Source organism: Dipodomys spectabilis, unplaced genomic scaffold (assembly GCF_019054845.1).
Source record: "Dipodomys spectabilis isolate Male_0828 unplaced genomic scaffold, ASM1905484v1 ptg000006l, whole genome shotgun sequence".
In the NCBI taxonomy this organism is placed as follows: domain Eukaryota; kingdom Metazoa; phylum Chordata; class Mammalia; order Rodentia; family Heteromyidae; genus Dipodomys; species Dipodomys spectabilis.
In genome coordinates, this window is record NW_024870683.1 from 15,159,181 (window position 1) to 15,184,266 (window position 25,086).

Below are 25,086 nucleotides of genomic sequence, written 5' to 3' on the forward strand. Positions count from 1 at the left end.
ACAGTATTTTCACAATAAAAAATAAATTTAAAAAAATACCAGGCATTGGTGACTCACACTTGTAATCTTAATACTCAGGAGGCTGAGATCTGAAGATCATGGTACAAAGCCATCTTGGGCAGAAATGTTCCCATGAGACTCTTATCTCCAGTTGATTACTCAAAAAACAGAAGTGGTGCTATAGCTCAAGTGGTAGAGCACTAGCCTTGTATACAAACAGGCTCAGGGCAAGCACTCAGGCCCTGAGTTCAAGCCCCACAACTGACCAAAAAAAGAAAGAAAAAATATGTATCAATTAGAAAATAATGTTATTAGGTCATAATATTAAAAATCTTTTAAATCTCTAGTATATAGGCTGAAATGTCTGCATTTATCCTTAATTGTCCTTTACTTCATTTTGAATCTTATTTAATGAAGATGTTTAAAATATCTTTGTTTTGACAAAATCTTTATGGATATGGAAATATTTGCACTCATAAATGCCTGCCTGTATATTTTGATTCTTCTTACTGTTTTGTATTTTTATCATCTTTTCCAGATCAATGGATTAAGGTAATGAGATTGTGGTAAATTACCATCTTTGTTGTAAATATGGTTTCATTTAGATGTTATTGTTTACATCTTAAACATCCCTAAAGAAGGTTTCCTAGCTAGTGGTACTATTGGAGGGGGGCGGGTTGCAAATGTTAGGAGGTGAGGGCTACTTGCTGTAAATAAGTAACTAGGCCCATGTCATTGATAAATACCTCAGGCACCCATTCCTGTCTTTTGACAGGATTACTACAGAAGGTCTCACACTTAGCCTAAGCAACTATACAACCAGAGTTTTCCACTGGCGTTATCCATACTCTAAGCACACTGTCAAATCTACAGCCAAAGTCCCCCCAGGCTCTAGGGTTCCTATTCATTTACATTTCCATTCATTCATTTACAGTTCCTATTCATTTAACATTTTTCATATGCATTGAAAATGAAACATAACAAATTATGAATTAGCTATTTCTGAGGGAAAACTGAAAAACAGAAAGCACTAACTAACTCAGAGATTCAAAGGACAGGTAAGCTTCCTAGTAAGATTTTTAAAAAAATACCCTGACAATGGAGGTAAAAACCTACCAGAGACATAGTGAGATTTGGGCAGAGAGTGAAATATCAGAGTCTGCTATGGTAATCTTCCTCTGAGAGGTTTTCACATGCACAGTTAGATGGCAGTGTTATTCATTGCAATCAATGTGAACAGATATCGATGTGACATCAGCTGTCTACCCAAAGTCATTTAAGGTCTTATACCTGTACAACTTCCCTGCCTTTCTCTTTCTCAAACTAATTTGAAAAGGAGCCAATGGCTCTTTTCTTAGACATGCCCATCTATGATCCTGACCAAGATTTATGAAGAGGTAGAAGACCAGGCCCAGAGTAACCATACTGACTCAGTATGAGAGCCAATGAAAGTGAAATTTTATTAGTGAAAGCTAATAATTTTATTAGTGAAGCTTTCACTAATAAAATTCAGCATGAGGTCACTATAAGGGTCTGCTTCTGTTAGGTTCAAGAGAATTTTTGAGCCATGGCTCTTGGGTAAAAAGCAAAGAGGGGCTGGGCACCAGTAGCTCACACCTGTAACCATAGCTACTCAGGAGAAATCTGAGGATTGTGCTTCAAAGCCAGGCCAACCAGGAAAGTCCATGAGGCTCTTATCTCTAATAAACTATTACCACCACCACCCCCTCAATTCCAGAAGTGGAGCTCTGTGGCTCAAGTGGTAGAGTGCTAGCCTTATGTAAAAGAAGCTTAGAGATAGTTCCCAAGCCCTGATTTCAAGTCCCAGGACTAGCACCAAAAAAGAAAAAAAAAGTCAAAGAGGAAATATGGGAAGCAGAAGAAACAATTTTTAAGGTAGGCATATAAGGACTAGGAAGGATTAAGTGGTAGAGTCCCTAGCTAGCAAGCACAAGGCCCTGAGATCAAACCTTAGAACCACCAATTAAAAATAAAATATTTATTTTTGGAAAAGAAGTATGTCAACCTTGTTTTCCAAGTGATAACAATTGACTTTGAGTTATTTCTGCTGTGTACCCATGGCTAATGCCTGCAATCCTAGGTGTTCTGGAGGCTGAGATCTGAGGATTAAATTTCAAAGCCAGCCTGGGTGGAAAAGTCTGTGAGACTCTTATCTCCAATTAATTACCAAAGAGTCAGAAGGGGCGGAAGAGGATATATCACTCAAGTAGAAGAGCACCAGCATGAGGCCCTGAGTTCAAGTGCCTACACACACACACACACACACACACACACACACAAACACACACACACACGAATAGTAGTTTGTGTGACACCTTGTAGAGATGAAGATAGATACGTTGGACAGCATTGGATAATGAATGCTCGATCAGAAGTTCATGAAAAATGCCATGGCGTATGTGAGCAGGTGAAGATAGATGGTGTGTCCAGTTACAGCTGGGAGGGATAGAAACCACCATACTTAATGAAGAAAATTGAAACAAATTACAAAAGTTCTAAAAATGCTTTCCTAATAAAAAAAAAAAATTCCCAACTCTATCATCAGGCATAGAGATTATTCAAAGGAAGAAATTTGCAATGCCTAGATTAGGCATTGCATTTATTACTGACAGGTTTTTTAATGTCATTGTTATTAAAATATACTATCCTAAACAAAAGCCTTAGGAAAGACAACAGGATATCTTAAAAAATGTTTCATATGTGTGTGTATAGTGAATGTTCATGGGTTTTAATACTAAAAGTTGCTCCTATATGTAGAAACCACTTTAAATTAATTTATACCATAATAACATTAGAATGTTCATAAACTTTCTTGTCATTGAGTCTTATTAACAAGGATGTTAGCAAAGACATTAGCTGCAAAAATATGACCACAGGTTGCAAAGTTCACAGATTTGGTCTTTTTCCATCTGCACAGCATGTTCAGCAATGTTCAGCACAAAACATGCTTAACAAGTACTTAGTGAGATCAGGAGGACACCATAAGGAATATTGAATGAAACTTGGTTTTTACTTTTATTGAAAGTTGCCTATTATAAATAGCAAAAATTATGGGGTGCTGGTGGCTCACTCCTGTAATCCTAGCTACTCAGGAGGCTGAGAGCTAAGGATTAAAATTCGAAGCCATCCCCAGGCAGGAAAGTCCCTAAGACTCGAATCTCTAATTTTAAAAACTACTCAGAAAAGAGAGGAAGTGGCATTGTGGCACAAGTGGTAGAGTGCTAGCCTTGAGCAAAAAGAAACTCAGGGACAGTGACCAAGCCCTGCATTCAAGCCTCAGAACTGGCACAATATAAACAGACAGACAAATAAATAACAAAAGTAAAGCAACTCACAAAATATTATCAGAGTAACTCACCTTTCCTGAAATATTTTCTCTGATACATAATCAGGCATCATAAAATTTCTGTAAATTAATTCTCTTCATATTCATAAGCTTAAATTTCAACATAAAACCAGCAAAAATAGGTGGATACGACACCTTCAATGAAAGGAAAGTTAAGCTATGCCGCCATCTAGTGGCATTTAAAAGTAGCTCTAATGAAAGAAAGTACCCAGGTTCACATCTGTCCTCTAATCTCATCAAGGTCAGCATTGGACCCACCTCTACTGCTTCCATCTACACAATTGCATGAGCCTGACCTTTAGACAAAATTAAACAGGTAGATTATTTCTTTTTACCACTTCTTAATCTATCACATTGCAACTGACACCAATTTTTATATGAAGCATAAAAATGCACTTTCACATCAAATTCTATGAGATGGCTAGAGAATCCTCATATACGGGTTTGAAGATTGTAAATGTGGCACTATTTAGGACAGATAAATAAAGCATGCCTTATTGCCCAGTAATTCTATTTCCACGAATGTATCCTAAAGCAAGGGTGTGTAGCATCCTGGGCATGAAGCCAGGAAAGTTGGTATTCAGAGGGTCTGGTAACTTTCATAGGCAAATGTTGTATCTACTCTTACCAGTAAATAAACAACATTATTATCAGAACCTGTGACATGTAAGCCACAAAAATTCTTAAATACTGCCCAATTCTACTTCTAGTCGCTGAAAATACACCCAAATTTCTTTTATATTTGACACTACTTAAAAATTCTCTTACACCAGCTATTAGATTTTGTCATTTAATACCTTAATAAAGAAGACTATTTCATTAAGAGATGTGCATAGTATTGGGGCTTGAACTCTCGGCCTGAGCATTGTCCCTGAGCTTCTTTTTGCTCAAAGATAGTGCTCTACCACTTGAGATACTTCCAGCTTTTTCTGAATAGTTTATTTTGGAGATAAGAGTCTCATGGACTTTCCTGGCCAGGCTGACTCCAAACCATGATCCACAGATCTCAGCCTCCTGAGTAGCTAGTATTATAGGGTTGAGCCACCAGGGTCTGGCTTATGCCTTTATATTTTGATGATCCTGATTCAATATAATTCATTTTCTCTACAGCCCTCTGTATTTTCCTCTGGGAATTCCCTCTGCCTTCCTGACTGCTAGAGACATTTCATGATAAATCTGTAGAAAAATGGTAAAGCCAAGGGGTAGGAAAAGCCTTAATTCATCATGTAAAAAATACTGCCTGGCAACTAGGAAAACCTACTTTAGATTCTCAAGGAATAAGAAATAAAACACTGTTGTGCATTTGCTACATCTATATATTACAACAGTGATTTTTTTTAACCTTGAAATATCAACCACATGCAAGAATGTGAGAAACAAACTTAAACAAATAATTCAGTGAATTACAACCTAGCAAATACTGAGATAGCCAGGGCCTTCCCTTCAGTCACAGGAAACTGAAATAATGTGCATATTTCACACATAGGACATGAGGACATGGGAAGTTTCTCCATAGGTCTTACACACACACACACACACACACACACACACAGCTTTAGGAGCAGGCATGTGGTATGTAGTATTAAACTTTTGAAACTTGTATGTCTAATAATATATTCTACTAACATTCTATTCATACTTAAGATGAATATAGAATTCCACATTGTGTATCTTTACTTTTTTTTTTCTGTTGGTCATAGGGCTTTTGAACTCTGGGCCTGGGTGCTGTCTCTGAGCTCTTCAGCTCTAGGTGAGTGCTCTACTACTTGAGCAACAGTGCCACTTTTGTTTCTGGTGGTTAATTGGAGATAAGAGTCTCACAGACTTTCCTGCCCAGGCTGGCTTTGAACTGTAATCCTCAGATCTCAGCTTCCTGAGTAGCTGGGATTACAGTCATGAGCCACCAGTGCCTGGCTTTTTTACTTCATTTTTTTTTTTTTTGGTCGGTCATGGGGCTTGAACTCTGGGCCTGGGCGTGGTCCCTGTGCTCTTCAGCTCAAGGCAAGCACTCTACCACTTCAGCCACAGCACCACTTGCAGTTTTCTAGTGGTTTATTAGAGATAAGAGTCTCACGGACTTTCCTGCCTGGGCTGGCTTTGAACCATCAGATCTCAGCCTCCTGAGTAACTAGGATTACAGGCACCGGCACCGGCTTACTTCATATTTTTAAGGCAACTTATCATGGGAACTACTAAGAAAATAGGGTGGGTTCCCTCAAAGAGCCCATTTAGAAAATTGTACAGTGAAGCCCACTACTTAACAGGTCATTGTAAAGTCAAATCCAAGAATCAAATGAAGACATTTTAGGAAAAATTCTGGTACTAAAGATAGGAAATAAACCAAGATAGAAAATGTCAAATGAAAAAGAAGATATTGTAATAATTTATTATTTTTTAAAAAATACTTATTATTTCCTGAGAGATAGAATATTGAACTTGCAAAGTAAATAGAAAACATTTTGTGAAGATGAAAAAAAATATTCCAAGGAAAGTGTTAAAAAGGGGGGGGGGGAAGAGATCTTGAGAGTAAATACTGTAAAAGTAGAAGTTTAGATTTCTATGTGAGATTAAATTGTGCCACATACCCCACAAAAAATGTAAAAAAAGAAAGTAAACAGAAGAACTGGTAAAGAAAATCAGAAGATCAACTAGAGGCCTTGTGTCCCAACAGCATAACATCTTGAGCTCCACATGAAAACAATTTAAAGAAGAATAAGTTTTTCAGTGCTGTTGCCAGATGAATCTACTGAGAATGACACACTTTTTGGAGGGGGTAGAGCGGGAGAAGCAGCTTCCCAAAGTGCATCAGGTTTCCCAGAGAGTAAGAAATAATTCTCAAAGAATCAGCATTTCCAACTTCAGCGAGTTTCTTATAGAACTTATTATACAATAAAACATTGCCTTTACAAAAAACAGAAAAGAGTCCCAGTGTAGAATTTTATACCCATCAAACCATGAAGCAAAAGAGTTGACCCACCTTTCCCTAGGACATCACACACCAGGACAGAAGTAAAGCACTGTTAGTGCAGGGTCAAATACAGTTGAAGTATTGTCACTGATAAGCCTTTGTTGTCTGTAGCCTTTTTTATTGTGAAAATACCATACAGAGGGGTTACAATTACATGGACAAGGTAATGAGTACATTTCTGATCAAGCATTGTTGCCTCCTCCTTTGTTTCCCCTTCCCATCCCTTCACATCTCCTTCCCCCAGCCCCCCCTACCCACCCACTCACCCCCCCATCCCACGCCACCTCCCTACCCCCCGCCAAAGTGAAGTAAGCCAGGCCCAAAGAAACATAGGTTCCATGGTTTCCCTTATTTGCAATAACTAGTATATGTCTGAGACAAGTGGAAAAGGTCAGATAAGGTGATGTTAGGAAAATGAAGCCTAAGTATTCAAATGTTTTTGTTTTCATGCAATTGTTTCTAACATATTTATAAGATGATTTCTTTGTTGCTTTGTATGTCCCTTCCCCAAGGTATAATCCTTGCTTTCACTGTATTTGATGTTGGTATAATTTGTGGAGGGGAAGGGAAAACACAAATTGTTTAAATAGGGATACAGGTGGACCCATTGCAACAATGAGATGTACAAGACGTTATGTCTACAGCCTTTTGAAAGCTTTTTTTTTCTTTTAAATGGGGCCTGAAAATTCTAAACTCCAGAAGTAATAGCTTTTACACTATTCTCCTCTACTCCTGTTGCCTAGAACAAACCAGGTTGCCAAACAGACTGCCAATACCCAAAGCATGACTTCAGCTCCATCCTCCCTCCTCCATCCCCCACCCCAGCAAGGGGCTCATGGAAGTCCAGTTGTCAGAACTGCAGCAGGTGGGCAGACACGGATCTGCATAATGGACTGTACATGATTGGCTGAAACGTGAGGGGCCATTAATTATTGGTGCAGACAGTCCTCCCCTCTTCCACTGACTACATAAGCAAGCTGTTCAATTGGCTTTGTGAGTAGCTAGCAGACACCTCCACCTTCCATCCACCCAATAAAGACTTTCCTTCCAGTGGTTTTATCCACCTTTTTCTGAGGCTTTTAACACAAAGACAGACGAGAAGCAGGGGTAGCAGTAAGGAAGCTGCCCGGCATCACAGCACCCCCTTTAATACCAGCCTGATCAGTCACCAGGGTGAAATTTACCAGGGCAGCAGCTGGCAGGCAATGAAGAAGTAAAACAGCAATGGCCTGTGGGGTTCATAACGCCAAGGCCTAAATGCTGTGTCAACACACGAGCTGTCAGAGGCCCGGGGCTGGCTGCGGCTGCTCCACCTTTATCACCCTGCTGCCCAGAAATATCACAAAGGCCCAGAATACTTGAGTAAAGAAAAAGCAAAACAGCTGGTTTGTCATGGAAGGAGAGCCCAGAATCAGTGCCATGCCATATTAGAGAACAAGAAAGCCCCTCTGGAACAAGACAACCAGGAGTCCTGAGAGGATGACTCCAAAGATGCAGCTGATAATGCTGGCTCACAGGTTTAATCCTATGGATAGGAAAGTCATGTTCAGGGGAATTAATTGGGTGACTCATAAATGGTAGAAGGAAAATGAAGACTATATAAAATGGAGTGAGAAGAAACACCCACGCTCATATTAAGATCACAGATATAAGCCATGTAACAGCAGTCTTACACTACAAAGCAATTTCTTGTGTAATACAGACCTAAGGAAGGAAAGATTACAGTGGCTAGTATGCAATTTCAAGACATCAGAAAATCGAGACTCCTTTTCTCTTATTCCACCATCATCATCTATCTTAATATTTCATGGACTCAGCCATTACAGCCACATTCCAGCAAGTACAAGTGAAGAAGCAGAGAAGGGAACAGCTCCTCCCTTCTCCATTCCTGTAGATGACTTACAGGCTAATGGACTGACATTTTTCACTGGCTAGGACTCAGTCACATAACCACAGAGCCTAGTGTTCTCTTAAAAAGATGAGGGCATAGAAAGGATATTGAGAATAGCTAGCAGTACAGGTGATCTCTCTCCAGTATGTTCCCTATAGGTACCTTACTGGTAATTCAATAATTGCTGATGTAATTTTCCTTTTGCATCTCCAACAAGCTACATGTACCCAGAAAGTCAACCAGTTATCTACCCCCACTCCCTGCATCACCACAGCAATTCCTATCCCTCTGCCTAGTCCACAGGGCTGGGGTCAACCGTAAGTCAGGAAGTTCACTTACAAGGGTTTTTCTCTGAGATCTTGTGATTTCACCCTACATCTTAAGTTTACTTTGCATCTCCCTATCTTTCCTGGATAGCTGCTACTTATCAAGAGGGCTTTCAGAACTTAATCTTTGGTTCCCTCTCAGTATCAAACTACCTACCAAAACCTGCAGCCCAAAAGTTCAGAAACTATTGATTGAATGAGTGCATTGGTAAACTGTTCTATGAAACCTGGCACTGGTGGCTCACGTCCTAGGCAGAAGTGGGATGTCTGAAGCCAATCCAGGCAATCCATAAGACTACATTTTCAATTAGCCAGCAAAAAGCTGGGCTGGAGGCATGGCCTATGTGGTAGAGTACCAGCAGCAGGGCCATGTGAGGCCCTGCTTTCAAGCTCCTGTCCCAGCAGCAACAACAGACTGCTAAATGAAGTTATTCTGGTGAAAATGAAGTTATTCTGGTGATTACATCATTGGTCAGTTTTCCTTTTCCATCTGACAAAACTGATTTCAATCCATGCATGTTTAAATTTTGATTTTTTTCCTTGGAGTGGTGGGGTGGGGTCAGTTGTAGGACTTGAACTCAAGGCCTGGACACTGTCACTGACCTATTCTGCTTAAAGCTAAGTTCTACCATTTTGAGCCACAGGCCACTTCCCGTTTTCTGGTGGTTAACTGGAGATAAGCTTCTGACTGACTTTCTTGCCCAGGCTGGCTTTGAACCTTGATCCTCAGATCTCAGCCTCCTGTGTAGCTAGGAGTACAGGTGTGAGCCACCAGCACCCAGCTTTGCTTGCGTTTTTATTTCACATCAAGCCCCCATTCTTCTGAACTCCACAAAAAGTTAACATACATATGTGTGTATACACATATTTATCAAAGCCTCTATGTGTCAAAGAATACATTATATATAGGATATTGGCATCGAACACATTGATACATATGTGTATATTATATATAGATATATAGACATATATTGATTTATAGGTATCTCAAAGCCTCTCAAGAGATCTTGACAGGGTGGTCAGAAAGATGGAAAAGGTACTCCGCAGGTAAAGGTGAAAGGTCGCTGGTCGGTTCCAGGTCTCTGACCTCCATGAGGTTACCTGCACAGCCCTGCACAGCACACACCCCCAGGCGCCTCTCCTCCCAGCTCAAGGACTCTCTGGCCACACTTCCCTTTTCCACTTCTGTATCACTGACCTTTGAGCCCAGTGACAGGCGGCCCGGGAAGCTGCCCGGGTCAGATCTACCGTCCCCGCTGGCATCTGACGGGACCAAACACTCCAGGGCGCATATCCCAGCGACCACAGCATCCCTGCCATGACGGGGGGCGGGGCTGACCCTCCGAGAGCCCCGCCCAGGCCCCGCCCAGGCCCGGCCCCGCCCACCGCCCGCCCCGCCCCCTCCCGGAAGCCAGAAGGCCAGTCACTCCCCGGAGACCGGGCGCTCCGGCGTCGCCATGCTCGCCCTCCGCGGCCGCCTGACCAGCGCGCTCGCCGCGCGGGTGCTCGCGCCACAGGTGGGGGAGGGGGAGCGGGCTCCCTGGGGTGGAGGGGGGCCGCGTGGGGCGGGAGGGAGCGGGGGGGGGGTACGGGGGGCCCTAGTAGAAGGGGCGGGGCGCGAGGCCGTCCCCAGCTTGGGTAGCGCGCGGAGCGACGTGCGGATCGTGGATCGGGAGTGGCCGGGGTGGAGGGCGCGTCCCGGGGTGGGGGGGGGCGCGCGTCCCGGGGTGGGGGGGGGCGCGTCCCGGGGGGGGGGGGCGCGCGTCCCGGGGGGGGGGGCGCGTCCCGGGGGGGGGGGGCGCGTCCCGGGGTGGGGGGGGCGCGCGTCCCGGGGTGGGGGGGGCGCGTGCGCGTCCCGGGGTGGGGGGCGCGTCCCGGGGTGGGGGGCGCGTATGCGTCCCGGGTGGGGCGCGTCCCGGGGTGGGGGGCGCGTGCGCGTCCCGGGTGGGGCGCGTCCCGGGGTGGGAGGGCGCGTCCCGGGGTGGGGGGCGCGCGTCCCGGGTGGGGCGCGTCCCGGGGTGGGGGGAGCGCGTCCCGGGGTGGGGGGAGCGCGTCCCGGGGTGGGGGGGGCGCGTCCCGGGGTGGGGGGAGCGCGTCCCGGGGTGGGGGGGCGCGTCCCGGGGTGGGGGGCGCGCGTCCCGGGTGGGGCGCGTCCCGGGGTGGGGGGAGCGCGTCCCGGGGTGGGGGGAGCGCGTCCCGGGGTGGGGGGGCGCGTCCCGGGGTGGGGGGAGCGCGTCCCGGGGTGGGGGGAGCGCGTCCCGGGGTGGGGGGGCGCGTCCCGGGGTGGGGGGAGCGCGTCCCGGGGTGGGGGGGCGCGTCCCGGGGTGGGGGGCGCGTCCCGGGGTGGGGGGAGCGCGTCCCGGGGTGGGGGGGGCGCGTCCCGGGGTGGGGGGAGCGCGTCCCGGGGTGGGGGCGCGTGCGCGTCCCGGGTGGGGCGCGCCCCGGGGTTGGGGGGCGCGTCTCGGGGTGGGAGGGCGCGTCCCGGGGTGGAGGGCGCGTCCCGGGGGCTCCCGGACCGCTCATCCCTACCCCCACCCCAGCTGAGAAGGAAACTCCTGAAAGAGAAGTGTCTGTCTGTAAAGTGAACCCAAAGCTGGCCTTCGCCTCCCCACGGAGAGGCGCTTTCTTGGCGATTGGTGGACGCAGCTGCCTAATAATGGCGCTCGCCTGCTGAGAGCTGCAGTCCTTATCCTCACCACAGTGGCCCAGGCCAAGAGTTAGTAACCTCCTAGCCGATGGTTTTCTGAACTTAGAATGCTCACGTTTCTTATCCATGGATTATTATTATTAAGAACTGAAACGTGGGCGTGTACACTTGTTCAACCACTCTGGAAAGCAGTATGGAGGTTCCTCAAAAGACTCCACATAGAACTCCCCTATGACCCAGCAATCCCACTTTTGGACATTTACCCAAATGTTTACAAACAAGACCACACTAAAGCTACCAGCACAACTATGTTTATTGCAGCATTATTTACTATAGCTAAGATATAGAACCAACCCAGATGCCCCCCAGTAGATGAATGGATCAAGAAAATGTGGTATATATACACAATGGAATTCTATGCCTCCATCAGAAAGAATGACATTGCCCCATTTTTGTTAGGAAATGGAAAGGCATGGAAAAAATTATATTAAGTGAAGTTAGCCAGGCCCAAAGAAACATAGGTCCCATGGTTTCCCTTATTTGCAATAACTAGTATATGTCTGAGTCAAGCAGAAAAGGTCAGATAAGTTGATGTTAGGCGAAATGAATCCTAAGATAAGGATTCAAATGTTTTTTTCTTTCATGTGATTGTTTCTAACATATTTATAAGATGATTTTTTTTTGTTGCTTTGTATGTCCCTCCCCCACGGTATAACCCCTGTTTTCACTGTATTTGATGTTGGTATACTTTGTGGAGGGAAAGGGAAAAAACAAACCGTTTAAATAGGGATACAGGTGGACCCATTGCAACAATGAGAAGTACAAGTCGTTATGTCGAAAAACGAACTTTACAACTTTGTGGGGGGAGAGGGCGGGAAGATGGGAAGGGGAAACAAAGGAGGCAACAATGCTTGATAAGAAATGTACTCACTATCTTGCCCATGTAATTGTAACCCCTCTGTACAGTATTTTCACAATTAAAAAAAAAAGAACAAATAAGGGAGTGCCAGACATTGGTGACTTCTGCCTCGGTTGGGTTCTTAGCCTTGTTAACAAAACGATCCCACTCTCAACCTCTGCCCGTATCTCCCCTGTCCTTATCTCTCATTGTAGGTTCTCATATTATTATCCGGGGAAAGATTATAATAAAAAAAAGTACCTATTTAGCCATTTATGTCTCTTTCCAAACACAGATTACTTGAGTCAACCTGAGCAAAGTTTGCTCCATATGCCCATTGATTCATTTTTTTATGTTATTCACAGTCTTTAAAAACTATAGGTAGGAGGCAGGGTTTGTTGTTTTTTTTCTTCTAATAACAATCTATCAGGATGTAGTTTAAAACACAAAGAGTGCCTACCAATGGCGATTGTTTTTGATGACAAGCTCATTTATTTGGGACAGTAAGACACCAAATGGAATAAACTCAAATTACATGGTTACATTAAGATTTATATACTACAAGGTAAAACTTATATAACTGTGTTTTGTAGACAAAATATATCAGAATAAAAGCTAATACCTTCATTATGCAAACTAGGTAGTGAAAGTAAGCCCTAAATTTGACCACAGCTTTGTAGATACCAAAAACTGCTTTAAAAGATTTTTCTGGAGTCATTAGCTTCAGGAAATGGGTGCATGCTAACCTAACCTACATTAGATGGATCTGTAAACTAGAATGGCATATGTGTGTGTGTGCGTGTGTGTATGTATACACACACACACGCACACACAATTTGTGTTATAATTTATGGTGAAGCAGTTCCTAATGAGAATAATTTATGGCAAAACCTGATGTCATTAGAGGCTTAAAGATGACCTTGATACTGCATCTGTCTTTGAAACTAATACTGACTAACACAGTTCTGCTTGAAGTCTCCTTTTTCAGCTTGTGTGTATTTTACCACTATATCACAATGCAGTTAACACATAGCATCGTCTTACATTAGTTACATCTCATATCTGCTTTTAATCAGTGAATTTTCTGCATTTACTCAATATAGGAGATTCTTTGACTTTAGCAGCAATTTCTGATTTTTAAAGAACCTAAGAAAATTCTGGTAAAACATACTTTTATCATGATTGCCAAAAGACATGCAAACAGAATTAGTAAAGTTCATTCAGATGAATACATTATCGAGTAAAAATTTTTACTGCATAATTGCAAAATTTGCAATAATCCCAATTGTTGTTCTCAGATAAAGGAACAACATTGGAACACCAACACCCTCTAATGAACATCTACTCATAAATATGTGGTTAAAAGAGAATGCCTGCTGGTTCACAATAGCTATACATTCAGTATTGGGTAGTGGTTATCTTTATTGACATCTCTACATAAATATGTCTAAGGAAAGCCAGTAGAAGTACAGCATATATATTTCAATCTACTGTGTGTCCCCTGTTTCTAGACTCAGATGTGGTTGTAACTGAACATTGCGTGTCCTACCTTTCCCAAAATATTTAAGTTTACCTTATCTCTCTTCAGGCATGTGCATTCTTTGCTACAGGCCCCAGACAAAATGATGGAACATTCTATGAATTTCGGACCTATTATCTTAAATCCTCAAAGATGAATGAGTTCCTGGAAAATTTTAAGAAAAATGTTCACCTTCGGACAGCTCACTCTGAATTGGTTGGATATTGGAGTGTAGAGTTTGGAGGCAGAATGAACACAGTATTTCATATCTGGAAATACGGTATGCATCACACAGTTTGTGTTCCATACAGGTATATTTGTTCTGTTGGATGTTACATGACACGAAGTTTTTTGTTTGTTCATTTTGTTTTTGGGGTTTTTTTTTGCCAGTTGTGGGGCCTGAACTGTGGGCCTGGGCATTGTCCCTCAGCTCTTCAGCTCAAGGCTAGGGCTCTAACACTTGAGCCATAGCACCACTTCCAGCTTTTTCTGTTTATGTGGTGCTGAATCGAAGCCAGGGCCTCAAGCATGCAAGGCAAGCACTCTACGACTGAGCCACCTTCCCAGCCCCCAACACATGGTTCTTGAATTCTGTATTACTATAGATACTCATTAATGAAGTATAGCTATTAGAAAGCAATGTAGAGCCAGATATCCAGAGCTCACGCCTGTAATTCTAACTACTCAGAAGGCTGAGCTCTACGATCACAGTTTTAGGCCAACCTGGGCAGAAAAGTTTATGAGACTTTTATCTCCAAGTCCCACCAGAAAGCTAGAATCAAGACTGTGACTCAAGTGGTAGAGTCACAGCCTTGGGAGAAAAAAGTAAGGGAGAGCACTTAGGCCCTGAGTTCAAGCTATAATACTGGCGCACACACATACACACACACATGCACACACAAAATCAATATAACACCAGAAGAGTAAAATTAATACATTGATTACTCTTCTTGGTGGTCCAGAACAACACTGCTCAAATTATTAAATTGTCATCAATGGGAATATATAATCTCATGTATCAAGTCCTTAAATGGTGAGCTAAACAAAATTTGCAGAATACTTTCTCTGTGTGTATCTATCTGAGGGCTTGAACTTAGGACCTGTGTAGTATCCTTGAGCTTTATTTGCTCAGAGCTAGCACTCCACTACTTAAGCCACAGCTGCACTTCTAGCTTTGTGGTGGTTAAGTAGAGATAAGAATCTCACACTCTCCTGCCCTGATTGGCTTAAAAACCATGATCCACAGATCTCTACCTCCTAAGTAGCTAGAATTACAGGAGTAAACTATCAGTTCTTAGCCTTAATGCCTAGACAAATCTTAGGATCATTTATTGGAAAATTGGTTTACGCAAAACTTAAACACTTCTTTTAAAATCCCAAGTGCACAAAAATCACAAAAAGGAATTTGGACAGAGCTAGGGTTAAATACTATCTTTTTGTTAGACAAAATTCACACATTTGAGGTTTTAAGTAAATGATGATAGTCAAGTTTTATGGCTCACTCAACTCTGGGATTTAAAAATTCTCTTATGCTTAAAGACCACTTTTTTTGTATTTTGTACCTCAGATATTCAAGGAAATCTGTCATACTACTCTGTGAAGGTAAAAGAGAAGCAATTAGAGAAACTTCTTCCTATTTTGAAGCTACCTATCCTGGAGGAAAGAGAACCAGTAACAAAAATCCCTACGATGTTAGATAACCCTATGTCTAGTCCTAACAATCCACATCACAGTGTCCAAAGAACTCAATAATTTCATCTAGGATTTGATCATCAATGTCAAAATTAACATTCCTAAAATAATTCACTATATATTAAATTAATTAAAATAATCTACCATTCCCTACCTAACATGGACAAATTGAGGAATTTTCCATCATGTAATAGAACACAACTTAGAATTTTGATAGACAAGTTGTTACAATATGACTTTCCAGGAAATCTAAAATGTACTGATATATCACTTAAGATGTAAGATTCATGTTACTCCTTATCCCCAACATAAACCGTATCAATTTTCACTATTAGTCTCATAAATTCCTATTAGTAACTATTTGGCTTGACCACCTACCAGTACAAAAGAAATACAATATTTGTTTCAGTAATATGAACCTCTGGCCCATGAGCTGCATAAGGACTCTGAAATCAGTAGCTCTGGACCTGCCAGGGCATCTGAGGCCAGGACCCAAACTATCTCCACAGTATTCCTAAATGCTGTGGATGAATTCTGCTGCACTGGATAAAATCCAGAGAAATACAGTTTCTTTGAAGTTGAATTGTTTTTCTTTTTGCTTTTCTTAATGCTTTTCTCCCATAGATAACTTTGCTCATCGAACTGCAGTTAGGAAAGCCTTGGCTCAGGATAAAGAATGGCAAGAACAATTCCTCCTTCCAAATTTACCTCTCATTGATAAACAAGAGAGTGAGATTACTTATCTGGTCCCTTGGTGCAAACTAGGAAAACCTCCAAAAGAAGGTAAGTCTCCCTCCTAACTAATTTTTGTTTTGATGAACAAAATGCTAAACCTTAAGTGGTGAAAAACTAATGTTCCACTAGGGATGGGGACCTAATCCTTTTTTTCATAAAGTAGCCTACAAGGATGGTTGATATGAAACCAAATGGAAGCTCTTAGCTTGTCCTTAAAAAAATAACTGGGAATTAAATTTGAAGAAATTTTCCAAATTGAGATCTTTATATATTAGTAAAGCTGAGCTATGCTGTAGAAAAATACCTATATAATATAGAAGTAATCATTTAAATATAAAATATTTTCTCCAAATGATAACTTTAAGACCTAGCCGTTGCTAGGCAAGTGCTCTACCACGTGAGTCATATTCCTTATGCTTTTGCTCTCATTAGTTCTTGAATAGGGTCTTCTTTTTTAACCCAGGTTACTGTGGACCGTGATCCTGTTCTTTATACTTTAGTAGCTGGATGATAATCACGCACCTCCCAGGCCCTGTTTTTCATTTTCTTACTTTTTCCCTGGCTGACTTCTAACTATAATCTTCTCTCCCAAATAGCTAGGATTATAAGTGGAAGTCACTACACTTAGTTTGTAATTAATCTCAAACATTAGGTTTATCTTTGCGTAAAAATTGGTGGGAATGAACCAAAACTGCTAAGCTATGTTACTATAATCTAGCATTTTTATCTTCCTCTCTCTTATTTCTGTTTGATAATAATTCCTTAAGCTAGATCTTATTGCTGATTTTACTTCTCACTGATGTAAAGGACCTCTAACATCCAACCAGTTTTAATTTTTTTTATAATTTTTATTCCTCTTATTACTTATTCTATACTTTATTTTAGATTTATAAGAAGTTTGAATTTCTGCATTTTCCTATTTCTTGTTTCATCTACTTATATCCTAGTTCTCTCTCTCCATCTAGTCCATACTTCTGGCTAGAGGTAAAAAGCTTTTCAAGTGTTGTTTAGATATTAGGATGTAGTATCAGAAAAACAAAGAAGAACAAAAAACCATCTAACCTACAAATTTTCTTTTCAGGTTATTTTCCTTCAAAAAATAAAATATGTCCTATCAAAATTGAGAGAGAGGGGAGAGAAAGAGAGGAAAAATAAGAAATCAGAAGATATTTCTCTTATTAATTTCTTATCTAGTGGACTTAAGAGACTCAAAAATCCTATTTCACTATAAATTCTCAATATCTGTTACATCAACAGAGTAGACAGTTTAAAAACATTTCACACAATAGCTTCGATACAGCTTCTATGTCTTTTTCCTTCTGTTGTGAAATTTAAAAAGTAAGACTTAACATGGACAAGAACTTTCTAAACATAAAAGCAAGCAAAAAGAATAAGTAAAAAAAATAATAAAGGGCTCGGAAGGTGGCTCAGTGGTAGAACACTTTCCTTGCATGCATGAGGCCCTAGGGTTTGATTCCTCAGCACCACATAATCAGAAGAAAAAAAAAAAAGCCAAAAGTGGCACTGTGGCTCAAGTGGTAGAGTGCTAGCTGTGAGCTAAAGAGCTGAGGGACAGCGCCCAGGCCCAGAGTTCAGGCCCACGACCAACCGAAAAAAAAAAGAAGAAGAAAAAATAACTGCATAAACATGATCCTTCAAATATGTGTGCAGAAGGTTAGCCTTCACCTCCAGAGACAAAACTGACTTAAAATTGCTGGAATCTCTTCTGTAAAATGATTCTTTTACTCCCTATTCCAGGTGTCTATGAACTGGCTACTTTTCAGATGAAACCAGGAGGTCCAGCTCTGTGGGGGGATGCGTTTAAAAGGACAATTAATGCTCATGTCAATCTAGGCTATGCTAAACTCATTGGTGTTTTCCACACTGAATATGGAGCGCTCAACAGAGGTACATTTCTATGAAATTGTGTGCTAGTTTAGTTTTCTCTCTTTTTTGCATTATATCTTTTCATTATTACTGAAAATTTTTGAAGTTTCTTTGCAACATCGAGATTTGACAAAACTAATTTATAGCTGTTTCATTTTTAGAATATTAATACTTTCTATAGTCTATTTCAAATTCTGAAGTTCTATTTAGACACAGAAACTAAGAAAATATTATTTCTAATCTCTTTTTTCTTCTTAAATACACTTTCCTTGATTTTCCCCCCAAAAATACTATTCCTTGAGTTAGAGGGATAACTTATGAATGAAAATGTACTATATGCTAAAAATATATGGAAATCCAAGTGAACAAAAGTTACCCATTACTACTAGTAATGTTGCATAGATACTATCATCTATACCACCCTGTATGAGTGAATAGGCTGGTTAGATAGATAGATACGTACATATATACTTTAATTTTTAATTAAATATATTTAGATACATACATTAATTTTTAATTAAATATATTTGGAGCACTTAACTATTAAAATGGAAAGAAATTACAGTAAGAATTTCTGAGGTTTTGTGCCAAATTCTTTTAAAAATGTGTATAATGTTTATCTAGGTTTTTTAAATGATTAAGAAGAGCTACTAAAATACTTGAAAGAGTCATTGTATCCATTTATTTCCTCAACTTCCCTACCTGAATGTTCAACAGAGATCCAAGCCTGACACATGCAAATAACTCATCTTCTTCTGGTAATGAGGTTTAAACTCAGGGCCTCACACTTGTTTTGATTGCTGGCTTTGCCATTTGAGCCACATATCTACCTTTGCTTTTGCTGGTTAATTTTGCAGATGGAGTCTTGTGGACTTTTCTGTCTGGGATGGCTTCAAACCATGATCCTTTGACTCTCAACCCCCTCACTAGCTAGATTTATAGTCCTGGGCTACTGACACCTAGCCAGGCTCCTGATCTTTATCCAGAAATTATGTCTTAGCCATTTAATCAAAGAAAATCATTAGAATATATAAGCAATGTATTTTCAAGATAAAAAATAGGTTAAGAAGAGAAAAATATTTGATGTTTATGTCATGCTAAAATAAAATTAAAATGCATTATGGATTCAGTGTGTAAAAACATGCAGTTGTGCAATTGTTAGGATATTTGTGAACCTACATAATAGCATACATGAAACTAAGCCAAAATTAAACTATTGAAAATATTAATTTGATGATCTTATTATATAAGAGCTCAACTATCACACACCCCAAATCACTATTATGTGAACTTCAAAGCAAAAGGAAAACTGAGTCTTTATACAAAAAAAATGTACAGGTAGCTATTAATGTATCTTAAGGAAGATGCAGGTTAATGCAATAATTAAATAACATTTTTATGTAGTTTACATGTAGCTAAATAGGTATAATGTTAAGTCAGAAGCCGGGCGCTGGTGGCTCATGCCTGTAATCCTAGCTACTCAGGAGGCTGAGATCTGAGGATCGCAGTTCAAAGCCAACCCCGGGCAGGAAAGTCCATGAGACACATCTCCAATAAACCACTAGAAAACTAGAAGTGGTAGTGCGCTCACCTTGAGCTGAAGAGCTGAGGGACAGCGCCCAGGCCCAGAGTTCAAGCTCTATAACCGACAAAAAAAAAAAAAAGTTGTCCAGAAAAAAGTACTCATTTAGTGTTCACATTGGCTTAATTTTCCCTTCCAAAAATTTGACCATATAAACAAAAAGCTTTTATTTTTGTTGTCCTTGTCAAAATTACTTCTAGGAAATATTCATGAATGTGTAGCATTAGCTTGCACAGGAAAGAAATTTCCAAGAAAAACTGGAGGCCTGGCTGTATTGATACAGCACTAGCTCAGCAAGTACAGGCCCACACATGTAAGCACACACATGCACAAGACATTTGAAATGATGTAAAATATAAAGTAGACACATTTGAATTACAAAATTAAAGGTTTTGAAAGCTTCTATCTTAATTTTTCCAGAATGAAGATACATATAGATATATCATTAGATATTTTTTATAAGAAAAACATACCAAAAATGTGTGTAGACTTTTTGAACATAAATTTATTCTCAATACAAAAATGATACAATGCAGAGGATACATTGTCTGAGTTTGAATCCCAATTCCCTCACTTCATAACTTCGTAAACTTTGGGTAACTTACTTTAGCTTCATTAAACTTTAGTAACATCACTCATAAAACTGGAAATAGTAACCTACCACCTACACTATCAGGAGGCTCAAATAAATTAACACATGAAGAATACTTAAATCTAGGCCTAGGACATAGTAACCCCCAGGAAATGTTCCTAGTCACTGTCTTGGACCATGTCATTATTATGGGCACACATGTAGATGCTGCTGTATTGAAGTGTATGTCAGCTTTGTTTATAATAAGAAAATACTAGAAACAATGTGGCAGGACCCCATTTGAGTAATGTATATGCTCACAATGCACAAGTAGAAATATGTATGCCTCTCATGCATCCTGTATTTTATATAAGCAGCCACACATACACTGTGTGGGTATAAATATATAAACATAAAAAATACACATTTTCTAGCTGGGTGCCGGTGGCTCATGCCTGTAATCCTAGCTACTCAGGAGGCTGAGATCTGGAGATCACGGTTCAAAGCCAGCCTGGGCAGAAAAAAGTCCGTGAGACTCTTATCTCCAATAAACCACTCAGATAACCGGAAGTGGTGCTGTGGCTCAAGTAGTAGTAGAGCGCTAGCCTTGAGTTGTAGAGCTGAGTGACAGCACCTAGGCCCAGAGTTCAAGCCCCATGGCCTACAAAAAAAAAAAAAAAAAGATATATATATATATATATATATATATATACATTTTCTCTATATATAAGCATACATACTATGAGAGTATAGATGTATAAACATAAGTACACACATCAATATATAAATATGGGAACAACACAACAAAATAGAAAAACATGGTTATTTGAGGGTAATAAAATTAGAATTGTCTCTTACTTTTTTATGTATTTTCTACAACCTTTTTGGCTAGCATCGTAAATTTTAATTATTAAAAAATAAGTATATATAAAAGCATATTGGGAATAATATGCATTACTATCAATAAAGGGCTGGAAGAAAAGATATTATGTAGATAAGAACAAATTCATATAACCATTTAAAAAATAGTGTTATTGCTAGGTACCAGTGGCTCAGGCCTAGAGTCCTACCTTCTCAGAAGGCTGAGATCTGGGGATCCTGACTTGAAACCAGCCCAGGCAGGAAAGTATATGAGACTTTTTTGTTGTTGTTGTTGTTCGGTCATGGGGCTTGAACTCTGGGCCTGGGCACTGTACCTGCACTCTTGAGCTCAAGGTGAGCGCTCTATCGCTTGAGCCACAGTGCCACTTCCAGTTTTCTAGTGGTTTATTAGAGATAAGAGTCTCACAGACTTTCCTGCCTGGGCTGTCTTTGAACCGCAATCCTCAGATCTCAGCCTCCTGAGTAGCTAGGATTACAGGTAAGAGCCACCGGTGCCTGACTAAGCATAAATCTTCCTTTTTTTTTTTTTTTTTTTGGTGGGTCTTGGGGCTTGAACTAGAGTTCAGCTTGGGAGCTGTCCCTGTGCTCTTCAGCTCAAGGCAAGCTCTCTACTACTTGAGCCACAGTGCCATTTCCTTTATGAGACTCTTTTCTCCAATTAACTACCAAAAGGCATAAAGTGGAGTGGAGCAGAGGCCCAAGTGGTAGAGTGCTAGCCCTGAGCAAAAAGAGCTCTGGAACAGTGCCCAGACCCTCAGTTGTAGTTCCAGGACCAGAACAGACACACACATACACACAGACATGCACACATGCACATGTACACACACACACATGTAACATCAGCATCTCATGAAATTCCATTAATATGTACAAGGTTAATGTTTATATGTATTATCAAAAAATAACATTAACAGAATATTATCACATTGATGATATTTAACTGGTAGTAAGCATAATGTGTAGTAAGAACATGATTTGGTTTAGTCATTTCTTTTAAAGGAAAAATGTTATATATTAACAAAGAGTGAAGATAAGCTTTTTGGTTTTCTACATTAATTTCCTATGGAAAACACAACTTTTTAATAATCTACTGTTTTAATGAGACAGTCTAGAAGGAAGTAATGAAATGTGCACCTCATCTTAATTTTGTTTTAGCTATTTTATATTACTTCCCCTCAGCCTTTGGTTTCATTTGATTAATGTGTGCCGCGGACCGGGTTCTGTCGGGACGACGGAGGACACCTAAGGGAGGAACCTGGAATAGGTGGGGAGATGGCAAACAGACAACTCACACACATTAGGAGTGGATGCTGAGTGCGATTTAATGCAGAGGATAACAAACTTTTATAGCAAAAGTCTCCATGAGAAAGGGCAAAAGGTTACACAATCTTGCTGCAGGGCTTCTTTCTTGGGTGGTCACCAGCTGGTCACCTGATAGGCACTTGTTTCCGGCTTATCTCTAAGAAATATAATGGGTTTCGATGTTTTGTCATCAACTAACCATTACCTTATTTCTATAGAGGCCTTAACTGTCCCATAAGATCTTTCCTGTTCTTTCCTCAATAGCAAGGTCACCGAGGCCTACATCTAGCAAGTCTTTTAGTAAATGAAAGAGAGTAACAAGAAGTTCTTTCTCCTAAGTAGTTATCTCAGCAATTGCCATACATTCCTTCTGTTCTAGCCGCGCCTACAGCTTCTTGTAAATCTCTTACAAACAATTCCTTCTGCTGAAATGACATCATGAAACCCCCAATATTTACTTATGACTTGTCTACTAGCCTCCATAAGAGGGGTTTTAGGTTAGCACTTAACTCTGGTGAGTTAGTCATATTTTTAAGACACTCATCAGATATTGGAGTCGTCAACACTCTTAAGAAAGAGCTTTGAATAAGGGAACGTTGACAATGAGCAAGTACAAAGAGCAGTAGAAGCAGTAAAAGATTAATAGGCACTCTTATGCAGTGAAGAAAGGCAGAAACACATCTTTTCCCAGGGGTTTTTCCAGCCTTTTCCCAGGAGTAGGCCTCTTAGAAGCCCTATTCTCCGAGGTAGACTTCGGTGAAGTCCCAAAACTTGGAGATAGGTTTCTGTAAAGCCCCATTCTCTGAGGTAGACTTCGGTGAAGTCCCAAGACTCAGAGATAGGTCTCGAAGCCCCTATCATGGTCTGATAGATGGTTTCCCATGCTAAGCAGACTCTACTGGGGTCGGCGTGGCAAATGTGCACAATTTTTTCCCAAAGTTCTGACCCCATATTTAAAAACTAAACACAATGCTAGGCCAGGTGTCTGTGGCTCACTCCTATTATCCTAGCTACTCAGGAGGCTGAGATATAAGAAGTATGGTTCAAAGGCAGCCCAGGCAGGTGAGTCTGTGAGACTCTTTATCTCCAATTAAGCATCACAAATGCTGGAAGTGGAGCTGTGGCTCAAGTGGTAGGACCTTAGCTCAGGGATAGCGCCCAGGCCCTGAGTTCAAGCCCCAGGACCAGCACACACACACACACAATTGTAAACAAATTGATCTAAAAATAAGGTGTATTTGTGCAGTTCACGTTCTTTGGTGGAATGAGAACGCGGATAGTCGTGCTGCAGGGAGACACCAGTCTCACGAGGACCCCCGAGTAGTGGCTGCTGGTAAGTTATTTCACTAGGCATAGATTGTTTTTAGAACAAATCTGTTTCAGCCAGTAACTTTATGTGCCTTTTCTGGAATGTTTTTCCAGTTCGGGAAAGCGTCAACTACCTGGAGACTCAGCAGAATATGCTTCTGATACCTACATCATTTTCACCATTGAAATAGTTTTCTATCTAAATACCAAGCATTGCATTAACCTGACATTAAGATGTGTCTGTGAATGGTGCTTAAGCTCTCCCAAGAGGATTGTTTTCCCTATGATCTGAAGGAGGTAGTAAGTAAAGTCACTGGGATCCTTCCATTTTTTTAAAGCCCCCTCTCTCTCTTGTCATCACCAGTCACTTCAGGGAACAGCTGTGTTCATTTCCCCCTGTATCTGTTATACATTAGAAATGCTTCTCTTCTCCTGTGATACTTTGTACTTTGATAATCCTTTATGTCATTTTCTATATTCAAATAGTGATTTTTACCTTCTTTTGCCTGGCAATATTTTTAAATTATTTACATGCAGTATCTTTTCATCAGCTTTATTTTTCTGAGATTTCCATCAAAGTGGTTAGACCAAGTACATTACTTTGGAAAAAGTGTATTCTCATATGTATCATCTGTATTCATTATGGTTTTCACTTTAATAATTACATTAATCTACTTGGATCTTTTGTAATTAGATCACTGCATTAAAAATCTAGAGAAGACTTGACTTGCTTGCTGAAGTATGTTCATTTACAATTTAATAATTTTGACTTCTCCATGGGCCACTCACAAAGTTCCTGAGACATTTGTGTTTAACAAATCTGTGTGACTGTGGAAATGCCCTAACAAAAACAGCCATCTCTACTATGATAGTTCATGGGAAATATTTCATATTTCATTTTTATATTCTCTTTTGTAGAGGTCTTACTGTCTTGCTGTAGTGACACTGTGATAATTTGCCAGCTTTATGGTAAATGTCGAGTTATAGCATAAAAATAGCATGCTGGTAACCCCAGAAGGAAAATTTCTTTCATACTGATTCAGATGTTCTAGAATTTTCCTTGAAATCTCTTGAATCCCCAGTCTATTGAATTCCTCAACCTTCTAAAACTAGGTTTCATACTCAGCTCCCTGGGGAGCATTAGTCAGGGAAGGCAGACACACACAGGCACAAGCTTCTGTGTTCTTTTCCATGCCTCTAAAGTTCAAAGAGTCTAGAGACATTTCACATTTATATGAAATATTTAGGAATTCAGTAACTCATTAACATCTCATGTTACCAAGGTTTCTCCTCAGGTTCTCCTTTGATTCAGGCAGGCCATGGAAAGATGTCCGGGCAAGGTGGAAAAGAAAGTCATGATTATTCAAAGCTCTCTGTCCATAGATTCATCACTGGCATTAACAGCATCAGCAGCCCTTAGCATAACAGCACATCTTTCACCCAGCATCGACTCTCAGCACAGCATCACCATCTTTGATCTGTTCACAGCTTCACATTCTGTCTGCCGGCTG

General features: G+C 40.7%; 1 protein-coding gene across 2 annotated transcripts; it reads left to right on the forward strand.

Annotated features, from left to right (window-relative positions):
* Positions 1-9,987: 9,987 nt before the first annotated feature.
* Positions 9,988-24,301, forward strand: LOC122123800 (protein NipSnap homolog 3A). Of its 2 annotated transcripts, none has more exons than XM_042698300.1 (6): positions 9,988-10,072; positions 13,689-13,896; positions 15,933-16,091; positions 17,802-17,951; positions 23,514-23,600; positions 23,690-24,301. In XM_042698300.1, exons 1-6 carry the CDS (start codon positions 10,010-10,012, stop codon positions 23,764-23,766), a joined length of 744 nt encoding a protein of 247 aa, XP_042554234.1. In that variant the 5' UTR covers positions 9,988-10,009; the 3' UTR covers positions 23,767-24,301. The 2 variants fall into 2 exon arrangements, with proteins under 2 accessions (XP_042554234.1, XP_042554223.1); XM_042698289.1 differs by having other exon boundaries at positions 9,988-10,069; positions 13,686-13,896.
* The last annotated feature ends 785 nt before the right edge of the window (positions 24,302-25,086 follow it).